At 36.3% G+C, this 12,283-nt stretch overlaps 1 protein-coding gene across 1 annotated transcript in view; it reads left to right on the forward strand.

Annotated features, from left to right (window-relative positions):
• Positions 1–11,417, forward strand: part of LOC150075204 (uncharacterized) — a 31,490-nt gene extending 20,073 nt beyond the window's left edge. The window contains exons 5-6 of the mRNA XM_090388817.1: positions 4,322–4,400; positions 10,933–11,417. Of these exons, the coding sequence (XP_090244943.1) occupies positions 4,322–4,400; positions 10,933–11,303 (450 nt within the window). The 3' untranslated portion in view covers positions 11,304–11,417. The remainder of the gene's footprint in view (positions 1–4,321; positions 4,401–10,932) is intronic.
• Positions 11,418–12,283: the final 866 nt, after the last annotated feature.

The raw sequence follows: 12,283 nt of genomic DNA on the forward strand, positions 1-12,283 counted from the left end.
ACATATATGGTTGTTTTGTTCCTGTAAAGCAGAGGCGAAATATTACCAATTTTGTAAAAAAATCGTATTATGCATACTTTGACATAAAACTAGACGATCAGGATAAATCGTGGGCATCGCATAAAGTATTCCATACATGTGTCGAACATCTTAGAAAATAGAGTCAGGGAAAAAAGGTGTGCTTGCCATTTGCTATTCCTATGGTGTGGCACAAGCCAGTAAGCCATACCGAATGTTACTTTTGTGTATGTGACGCTAAAGGTTACAGTTCAAAAAATAAAAAGGACATCAAATATGCAGATCTACCGTCAGCCATAAGACCGGTTTCGCGTGGACCTGATCTGCCTGTAAAACCTTCACCAGAAACTTTGGAGTCCACATCTTCTTCCACCGAATCAGAAGCTAAAGAGGTTAGTGAAGAGGAATGTTATCAACCAGAAAATATTTTAATGCCACAGCAATTCACGCAAGTCGAACTGAACGATTTAGTAAGGGACTTAGGTCTTCCAAAGTATGCTGCTGAAATTCTGGGATCCAGACTTCAAGTGAAGAACTTACTTGCTCCAGGTACATCATTTTCCTGGTACAGAAATCGTGAAAGGGAGTTTATACAGTATTTTTCATAAGAAGGTCCTGTCATGTATTGTAGTGATATTGCTGGTTTAATAAGTGCCTTAGGAGCTCCATCATATGTTCCTAGTGAATGGAGACTATTTATAGACTCTTCTAAGACTAGTTTAAAAGGTGTTCTCTTGTATATGGAGATAAGTACACATCTGTGCCAGTTGCTCATTCAGTCTACTTAAAAGAAACTTATGATAATCTAAAGTTTCTTCTGGAGAAAATTAAATATCAAGATTACGAATGGCAACTATGTGGAGACTTTAAAATGTTATGTATGTTGTTGGGCCAACAGGGTGGGTACACTAAAATGCCATGCTTTATGTGAATGGGATAGCAGAGCTAAAGCACTGCATTGGACAAAGAAGCAATGGCCTGGGAGGCACAATCTTACATTGAGGTCAAAAAATATTGTGCACGAAAATTTGGTGAAGCCAGATAAAATACTTTTACCTCCATTGCATATCAAGTTAGGCATAATGAAACAATTTGTTAAAGCATTGAATAAGGATGGCAGCTGCTTTGAGTACCTTTGCATTAATTTCCCTGTTTATCTGACGCAAAACTTGAGGATATCTTCATTGGTCCCTAAATTAGAAAATTGACTTTAGACGGTCAGGTTGAAACTACTATGACTGACATTGAAAAGGAAGCCTGGATTGCTTTTAAAAGTATAATGGAAAACTTTCTAGGAAATCATAAATAGCAGGATTATGAGAAAATTGTTCAAAATATGTTCGAAAAGCTTTGCAATTTCAATTGCAATATGAGCATCAAAATTCACTTTTTGCATGCCCATCTTGATTTTTTCCCCGAAAACCTTGCACAGATGAGTTAAGAGGGGGGGGGGAGATTCCATCAGGACATAAAGGAAATGGAGCAGAGGTACCAGGGAAGGTGGAATACAAGCATGATGGCTGACTACTGCTGGTGTTTAAAAAGAGAGAAACCTGGCACTGTACATAAAAGAAAAACAAACATTCTTTTCAAACAAAGACAAAGGTCTGAATAATGAAAGTTTCAGAATTTTGATTAATACTTGTTAGTGTTTATGTATTTTTTGATATATGAAAATGTAATCCTATGAATTTGTCATTACTAAATACAATAAAGTTATATACTTTCGTATAAAACAATACTTTTTTTATTTCTTAAATTGTGGTGTATCTGAATGTAATAGAAAAAAATCTAGGTCATATTTGAAATCACAGCAACATATTTCAGCAGTAGGACCTATTGAAATTCAAAACCCAGTGAACGAACTTAAATTTGTAAACTAGTGTTATCAACATGACCCTTGGGTGTAAAAAGATTGTAGACTGCTGTGTTAGATTTTTACTGTTTTGAATACTAGAAAATTATCACCCTTTAGGAAATGACAATGTTTAATATAAAAAAACAAAACAAAACTGTGTACATATAAATATGCGCACGTGCCTGCACACACCTCAGTGATCACTGGCTACCACATCCATAATGGACTATGCTGTATGGCTCGCAGTATAAAAAAAGCTGAACAGCTTTGTATGTTAGAACAGTAGTAATTTGCATCTGGTCATGCAAGTCAATATGATAAAGTAGCTGTTGTGGGACGTAGTAAAGATATGGAGTTTCAAAAGCGCATGATTGGTGGGAACTTGTGCATTGGGTACTTCCAATATCGGAAACTGCATGTCTTGTCAGTTTCTCACAGCCCACTGTGGTTAAGGTGCACAAAGAATGGTGTCAAATGAGTCATTCCACCTCCCGCCAGCAGAATTGTAAAGGATTATGTAAGGTGGATGTTCGTGGTGAGCAATGGTTCAGCATGTTGTATTGGCTGAATGGCAGGTCAATGTGTGACAGTTTATATTGCAATACAATATGGGGAATGCAAGAACAAAATCTGAAATGACAGTGTGCCACAAACTCAGACATATGAGGTTCCACAGCAGCAGACAACCCAAGAGACACCTGCTGATCTGACGAATGCTGCTGTGTCAACAACACGCTGGTTGGACACTATAGGACTGGAAAAGAGTGTGCTGGTCAGATGAGTTCAAATACCTGGTGAAACATGCCGGCGGGCACCTTCATGTGTGGCACAAGCAACATGAGTGCATGGACCCATTGTGTATGGTGCCTACTATCCAGGTAGGTGGCAGTGGTTGCTTAATATGGGGCATGTTTTACTGACAACTAGAACCCGGTGTGTATGGACCAACGTTTCACTAGTGAGGTTTGCTGGCAGCCCTTAGGAGATCATGTGCACTCTGCCGTGTTGCATTTTTTTCCTAGATAGAAATGGGATCTTCCTCTTCCAAAACGATAATTCACCTTGTCATCAGGCCCACACTGCACAAGTGGTTCATGGAACATAGTGAAGATATCAGTCATCTTGATTAGCCTCCAGATTCACTTGACCTTGCTCCAGTTGAACTCCTATGGGATGTTTTAGAACAGATGTAAGGTGTGTGGGCAATGTGGCTGCAAAACCCTACAGACCTCTTCAGACATCTAATGGAGTCAACGCCTAGGTGAATAGCAGCTATAATAAATATTTACTATTCTTGGCACCTGCATAAAGACACTCTTCAACCAGAATATATATATATATTCTGGTTGAAGAATGTCTTTATGCAGGTGCCAAGTTTGGGTTTTATTGGGGAAAACAATATACTGCATTTGTAATGAACAAGGAAGTTTAATGAACAAATGGATGTAATCATTGACAAAATTATAAATCCCCCCCCATACGTATGCCAGGTAGACACGATTTGATTGTTAACAACCATCCCAGTGCAGTTGTCAGGTTTTCACTGGCTTCTTGAGGCTCTCTCCCTCCACAATTTAAAAGTTCTAGACAGTTATGTTTGCTTTCTTCCTAGAATTGTAGGAATTACATGTGCATAGTCCTTTGTTGACCAGAGAAGAGAGTTGTTTTTGACTGACTTGTCAGCTCTTATGGACTGGAAACTGGGGCAGAATATAGAAGGAGCATTGCCATTTTTGTCTGATGCCTTCCTCTCAGCAGTCCTACATGACTTGCAGAAGTTTGTTAGGTGATTGGGAGGAACAAATTGCCAAAGTGTGCTAGTATAAGATGCTACAGCCTGGAATATGTTGCTCCTCTGGATTGCTGGTTTTGAGCAGGAAACTTCATGAACTAGGTCTTCTTAAAATTTCTCTTGATCCATGGTGCTTCATTTATGTTGTTAACAGCCACGTTACATCCTTCCCCCCCCAGGTTCCCCACTCTGGTTTTACTGACTGGGAAACCTGGTATTGCTCACTGATATTGATACCTGTATTCTGAGCTGGCTACCTAATACAGTGCTTGCCACACTGGCAGTTGATTTCTTTTGAGTTTTTGGTTGCTGACAAACAGCATTCAGGTTTTTGTTTCTGCAACTGGAAAATTCTTGCTAATTCTACTTTGGTCAGCTGAATTGATGTTTACTGTTTCTTTTGGTACGCATCTTAAAAAAGTGATTTCCCATTAAATTTTTATTTATTACAAATGCAGTCTAGGGTTTTCTTCCATATGACTTCATCCTGTGCATACATCATGATCTTTCAACATGTGTATTAGAAACGTGTATTTTGTTGTTATTTATAATCATAATAAAGATGTTTTTGTGACACTTTGTATATAAAAATTAAGAATAAACTTTTAGGAATTGTATGAAAAAGATAATAGCCAATTTATTTTTTATTTTAGATTTTTATTGATCCTGCAAAGCTTTTACCTATACAGAGGTTTTTGCCTGGAGCACAGAACAGAGGTGGTGGTGGCAGAGGTAAGAATTCTTTGGAAGTCACTGTGATATTTTGTTGTTTTAAGGTTGAGAATTTTTTTTCTGATAATTTCTCAATTCCAGTAAGTAACTTAGTTCAGTAACTAACACTGAGAAATGAGTGTGGTGTTGGTGACACAAGCTAATAATAGTTCAATAAGCTTATTAATTGCTGACAACCATTCAGGAATTGTAATGCAATTCTTACCTATATCACTGTTTAGTCGGTCGTAATTGGCAGAAATCAGGGTAGCGTCATTGCATTTCCACGCATAATATATGAAGAAAAGCCACAATTTAGTATTAGTAGTAGCAAGTGATGCAAGGCAGCAGGCTTATACAGCATCAGCCAAAAAAGAAGGAAAAAACAAACTTCCCACATCACCTATCCATCCCCTCTAATAATTTGTCTAGTTCTTCCTTAAATTTATTTAAATTACCCACTGACTGATTTACCTTTTGTTCTTAATAGAAAACAGTTTCCTGTACAGTTGGCTTTCACTATGATTGACACCAAATGTCAGGGACAAACATTCAATTGCATTGATCCTTGCATAGGTTAGAATATGATCAGCTTTGGGTACGGTCAGCTGTATGCAGCTCTGTTGCATTGTATAATTATGGCCAACATAAAATACAGGTCACAGATGCCGAATATCTTATGGAGACAAATACAGTGTTTATCTTTTAATTATTATTTTATTGACTCCTTGCTTAATACAAAATTTGCTGTAATATATTTGTGAAATGAACTAGAAAGTTAACACTTTCTAGTTCATTTCACAAATATACGTGGTCTCAATTCTAGTCTCAACAATGTCCATTTCCACTTGCAGTCTGCCAAACCCCATGTACTTTTTCTGACCGAATCTCAGTTATCGGTTGATTCAACCACTGCTCATCTCAGTAGCCCAAATTATTTGCTGTATGATTCCTTTCTCCTCAAAGGTGGTACTTGTGCATATGTCCGTTCCAATATTCCCTGTCAGAGACTTGGTAATTTGGAATCTCCTCTTTTCGACCTTCTCTGGCTTAAAATCTTTCTACCTCATTGAGTCAAATTCATCTGTTGTCTCTACTGTTCTCCCAACTCCACTAATCACTTGGAGTTCTTTGACTTCCTCTCTTTACAACTTGACTTTCTCCAATCCAACTTTCCTAACAGTGAGGTAATTTTCCTTGGTGATATTAAAGTTCACAACTCCAGCTGGCTTCCGTTTTCTAGTCACACCGGCCCAGCTGGTTGAGATGCCGAGGCTTTTGCAATTACTAATGACCTTGCACAGATTGTTCATTTACCTACAAGAATACCGGACAATCCTAACCATGCAGCCAACACGCTTGATCTTTTTCTCACAAACAACCCTTCTAAGTACACGATTGAAGTGAGTAGTCCTTTGGCATCTCAGATCACAACTTGGTGATTGTCTCTTCTACAATGGAGCCTTTATCTCATGGCTATTCCCAACCTCGTATTGTTTAGCATTACAAGAATGCAAAATGGGATGACCTGCGAGATTTCTTTTCCTTGGTCAGAATACTGTTTCAAAACTTCTGATGTCAACGTTTGCTCAGATCGTGACAGTGAAATTATTCTTGTATGAATAGAATCCTTTATTCCACACTCCACTTTAAAATCTCGACCCTTATCTAAACCTTGGTTTTCCAATAAATGTGCTAAGGCTGTTCAAGGGAAGAACGTTGCATATTGTAATTGGCTTGTTTCCAAATCTTCAGTTTCCTTTTCTGCCCACACCAAAGCTCGCAACAATTGTAAAACAGTTATTAATCAGTCCAAACTAGATTTTGAACAGGCTAAGAGTATAAAACTTGTTTCTTGCCTAATGGTAGCCGAGTATTCTGGTCTCTTGCCAAAGCTATTGGCCGCAACTTTTGCCCATCCCTGTGGTCTTCCATCAAAAGGATATCAGAAGGATTTTGACGAATCTTGATGCTAAAAAGGCTCCAGGTCCTGATGGTATTTCTCCACTTGTTCTCAAAACCTGTGCTCCTGAACTTACTCCTGTTCTTTGCCACCTTTTTTCACTTTTTTATTCCAAAGGTGTTTTTCCTTCTGCTTGGAAATTTGCTCATATCCAGCCAGTTCCTAAAAAGGTGACCTAAAGAGGGTGACAAATCCCTCCCATCCAACTATCGTCCCATTGCAACTACTTCTACTCTTTCTAAAGTAATGGAGAAATCAAATAACCGCAAACTCTTAAACTACCAAGAAATCTTCCTTCTGATCAATGATCACCAGTATGGATTCCGTCAGTGTCGATCCACTGGTGATATTCTGGCTTATGTTACTCATTTATGGACAAATTCAATGGAAAAGTTTGGTGAAACACAAGCAGTTGCTCTTGACATCTCAAAGGCTTTCGATCATGTTTGGCATAAAGGTCTTCTAAACAAGCTTCCATCTTATGGTTTGCCAACTGTTTTTTGCAATTGGTTATCCAGTTTTCCCTCTGATCACTCACTGAGGGTGATGGTAGATGGCTCTGTGTCTTCTAACTTTTAAACTAATGCTAGTATCCACCAAGGTTCAGTTCTATCCCCCACTCTTTTCCTCTTGTATATTAATGACCTTCTTACATTGACTGGAAATCCTATCCATAGTTTTCCGATGATAGCACATTGCATTCCACTTTCCATTTTGAGAAACTTTGCCCTGCTCAATCAGCTTCATCTTCTCATATATCCGCTACCAATTCATTAAATGCTGATCTCCAGTGGGGCAAAGACAACTTAGTTGATTTCAATCCTTCTAAAACTCAGTCTTGTCTTATATCTCGCATAAAGGATTCTTCTGCTCCTATGCTTAACTTTGGTGACACTCCAATTTCTAGATAAAATTATATATCTCTTTTGGGGATTACCCTGACTTCTAATATCTCTTGGCACAAGCACATTACAAATATTGCTTCCTCTGCATCTAAAAAACTTGGTTTTCTCTTTTGCTCTTGGTATTACTTTTCTTCCAAACAGCTGTTTACTCTGCACAAATCGCAAATCTGTCTTACCATGGAATATTGTTCCCTCATCTGGTGCGGTGTCCCCAAAACCTCTCTCAGGCTTCTAGGTTCCATTCAGAAGAGGGCAGTTATGTTAATTAATGACTCCTCTGTAACAATGTCTCTCGACTCGCTGTCTCATAGATGTACAGTTTCTGCTGCATGCCTTTTCTACAGATACTTCCACGGGCACTGTTCTTCTGAATTGGCTTCTATAATTCCCGCTCTCTCTTTCAAAACAGTCGAACACGTGCCGCCACCAGCCAACATCCATTTACTGTCCAACTTCAAACTCACAGAACCAACTTTTCATCTTCCTTGTTTATTCATTCAACTGACATTTTCTGGAACAACCTTCCTTCGTATGTATTTCCTGAAAATTACAGTCTACAGAAGTTCGTCTCTAATGTCAACAAATATCTTCCTTCATCTTCTCAACCTCCAACTCGAGCACAGTACTAAGTACTATAGGTTCTAATACATCCCGTTTGGGGTTTTCGTAAAAAAAAAAAAAAAAAAATTCAAAATAGTATTCAAAAAATTTCAAAATGTTTTGCAGAGTTGGGCAGTTGGTGGGTAAAGCAAGCTGGGGAAGATTCTTCCCCCTCCCACTTTTAAATTTTATTTTATAACTTATGAAAGAATTATGATATTGTTATAAAATTTATGAGGATGTTTGTGACTTCACCACTTGTAGCAATTTAAATTTTTACTTAAAGTTTAAGCATATGAACTACAGTTGCTGTAGTTAACATCCTTAAACTACATAAACTGTTCTGCTTTTCATGACTATCCTGAATAGTGAAAGTCCTTGGCTGTCCAGGCTGTGAGTCATCAGCCACGCATTTTTTAACTTTAATGCACTTGTGCCATTTTAAAATTAGTTTTCTTCAGATTCCTGCATTTTCTGAAATTTCTCTTATAGTCTCTGTAGCACTTGAACACAACAGTGTATAATAAAAAGTAATCCTTTCTACAAAATCTTCCATTATGCAATCTTCAAAATGGCTCACACTTATGGTGCTTAATATAAGGCCACTTTGCAACTACCAGACAATATGTCAGAACTTGTAACTGCTTCAGCTTATTCAGTATACATGGTGGCACAGCTGTTCTTAAAATTAAATGAGCAGCCTGTATAGTTTATTATGATGAAGTCATAAAGCAATTGGATATGAGAAACAACTTTGACATTATTTATCTTGACTTAGTAAGGCTTTTGATATAGTTTACCAAAAAGGCTATTTTGATAAACTGGAGCAAATTGGGATTACTGATATGATCGTTTGTTGGGTTGGGTTGGGCTGGGCTGGCTAAAAAATAGAAGAGTCTCTTAAGTGGGACTTCCTCAGGATGGACAAGTATGGAAAGTGGGGTCTCTCAAGGTTTGATTCTGGAAGCTCCTCCACTTTCTAATCATCCTTAACAATTTTGCCAAGGGGAAGTACAGGGGAGTTGTCATTTTTGCCTTCTTTGGTTAAAAATTTTTATTATGTTGATTATACATATTTGATTTACAGAATGATGCCCAATTTGCTGGATACTCACTCTTCTTCCACTTACCAGTATAAAAAATTAAATTAAAATTAATTAATTAAATGAAAATTAAATTTATCTATATTTTATGTCTGTTCTCAGAACTTTTTGATCACCTCTCTTATGACTTGAGAATGAACTCCCAAGTTTGGGTTTGAAATGTCATCATCAAAATAGAACAAGGTTTTAAGTCATTAAGTACAGAGTCAATTTATTTACTCAGCTCACTAAAGTGTAATTGATTTATATTCAGTACCCAATTAATTTTCAATGTAAAATTAATTATAAGTTATAGGGTTTCCAACGATTTTGCCATAAATTCAAGAGGTGATGTCATTTTGAATGAAAAATGTTATGTCAATATGGGTCCAGTGCTCACTGGTTACAGAACTGTTTTATACAAAAAGTAGCATATATGAAAATGAATGCAGCCATGGATGTTTATTCACACCATCACACAAGTATTTACATGTACTAACAGATAGTGCAGCCAGGTCATTCTGTATCACATCACAGTTAACTTAAAATGCTATTTCATATTCTCTGTGTTCTGTTGCAGTATGTTCCTTGTTTGGTTGTTAATATGTGTAATTTCTGTATGTGATGTTTCTGTGGCATTAAGGCTGCTACCATTCATAAAAGTAGCTTAATCACTTAGCTGTCTGGTATTTAAAATACTGCATTTGTCAGTTATGGATATGGCAGCTTTTTGAAGAGAACAGATCTATAGTTGACATACTACTTCATATTTTATTTTTTAACTATTGGATTTATAGGTATATTTCACTGTTTAGACCTCAGTGTATTTCAATTCCTTGTAATCTCTGTATCATTGTTGCCAATCATATTCTTTTATTTCAACATTTTCTTATTAGGCATTTTAACTTGCTAATTTGTTTAATTTTTTCTAATTTATATTATTAGATTTTGGTTGTATTCTATGGCTTCCTGTGCATTTTAAGAGTAGGTATCTGTTGTAATTTTTGATATTTCACAGTCTCAGAATTATGTATATAATTCAGAATTATCTATATAAACTATTATTGTCATGGCCACTATGTTAACTCCATTTTGCAGTCTTTGGTTCCACCTCCTTTATTTTTTGTTTTATACTATATATTCTGCTATGTTGGCCACTGTTACTTTGCTTGAGTCTGTATAGCAACTTGTTTTGTAATTTCCCATACAGTTTCTCTTTCATATTATTTCCTTTTCTGTATATGTAGTTTAATCATCACATTGTAAAAAATATGTATATATATATTTTTTTTTAATTTGCTCCAACTACCAGCATTGCTGTTAGAAGTAATAGTTATTTGAAATAAATTTATGAAATTCATAACTCTCTTTCAGAATGTAGGTATGTTGATTTTGGAATTTTGCAATTATCAGCTTTGAACTGTTAATTTTATATATTTTTTTCAGATTATGTAAGCATTTAATGCTAGATAATCTAATGTAAAACTGACACAGGTACAGTAAGACAGATTTTAATGCTGTTGGAAACAGTCTGTTGAGAATGTCATCGTATTCATCAGTCTTGTTGATTGAAGAGCTATCATTCTTCATCACTTGTCATGAATTTTATTGGTTGCATGTTTTAATTGCAAGCTGTCACACTGCATAGTGATATTTTATGCTATCATTTCATAACATAAGGTAACTGACCCAAATCTTACATACCTAATAAAGGACTGTAATAGAAACGTGACATAAAATAACCATGCTTTGTTACATGAAGAAAAGTTAAGTGAATTGAATGGCAACTCACAATAAGATTGACACTGCAGTGTAGCACAGCTTGTCACATGTAACAGAAGGGTCTGTTTTACTGGACCTTCACTAGCTAAACAGAAGTTAAGATGAACAAATTTTTATTGTATATGAGATATAGTGGGTTTTTACTTTGAAATTTTAATGATTAAACATGCTTACAATAATAGACTAGTGTAACAATAAAAATAACAAAACTTTTTTTCTAGGCAGAGGAAGAGGAGGGGACAGAGGTGGATTTGGAAGAGGAGGCAGAGGTGGAAGGGGTGGCTTTGGAGGTGGAAGAGGTGGATTCGGTGGAGGTGATCGAGGCGGAAGAGGTGGATTCAGAGGAGGTGACAGAGGAGGAAGAGGTGGATTCAGGGGAGGTGACAGAGGTGGAAGAGGTGGATTCAGAGGAGGTGACAGAGGTGGGTTCAGAGGAGGTGACAGGGGTGGATTCAGAGGAAGTGACAGGGGTGGAAGAGGTGGATTTGGAAGGGGAGGAAGAGGCGGCAGAGAATTTGGTGGTGGTGATGGATTTAAAAGAGATAGGGATAGTAGTGGATTTGAACCTAATAAAAGAATAAAACTTGAGTAAATATGTAAATTTGTGTACAGTACTTTTACAGTCTATTAGTATTTCAGAAATAGATGTTGCAAGTGAAACTCAAGCACAACTTGTGAGCTGTATCTTCATTTTCCTTTTTTTATATATGTGGAGTTGGGCACCGTAATGAACACATTTTAGCAATTAGTTTTTTGTGAGCTAACCATTTTATCCTGATAAAGCACAATCTGTAATAGGAATTTTTTTTTTTTTTTTAATGAACAAAAATTATGTTGCCATAAGGTTTACTAAAATCACACCACTGTATATATATATACACACACACACACTCCATATAATATATATTAAGTCATCAAGAATGATTGACTTTTTTTTTTTAATTATACTATTTGATGGATAATTTTTTTTTATGTTGTTGCTGTTATATAGATAAATGTTGTGAGTTTATATTGTCTGTTGTAGTTGTAAAAATTTGATTAAGCACAACACAGCAAAGCAGGGTATTTATTGTTAAGAATAATTACATAAATTCTAATTCCAATTTTGATTTTTTTTTTTTTTTTTCAAGGAATGAATTGTGATTTTACTGAAATGATTTTTTCAGCAAATAGGGCCCATCCAAACCTTTCATTTTTGTTCTGGACATTTAAATAGTTATTTCCCTGAATGTTTAAAATATTATACAGTCGGTCCTCGTATAACACGTGTTTACATTACACGAATTCGATCATACACGATTTATAAATAGGGGAACAATATCTTATATAACACGAACCGAATTCGCTTATGCATGATTCGCCTTTGTGTTTACAAGAAATGGCAGTCGAACGCGGAATCACCCCAACCGAACGCAACATGATAGGAATGAAGAAGATTCTGAAAATGTATTTATGTGTTTTATATCAGTGAATGGGAAACACATTTCACCATAATAGCGTAAAAGCCAACACAATTCCAGCTATCGATATAATCGCAAATGCAATTAGATGGAGTTTACTACCAGTTTATAA

Source organism: Mastigoproctus giganteus, chromosome 14, assembly GCF_048544385.1.
Source record: "Mastigoproctus giganteus isolate SK-2022 chromosome 14, ASM4854438v1, whole genome shotgun sequence".
Classification (NCBI taxonomy): domain Eukaryota; kingdom Metazoa; phylum Arthropoda; class Arachnida; order Uropygi; family Thelyphonidae; genus Mastigoproctus; species Mastigoproctus giganteus.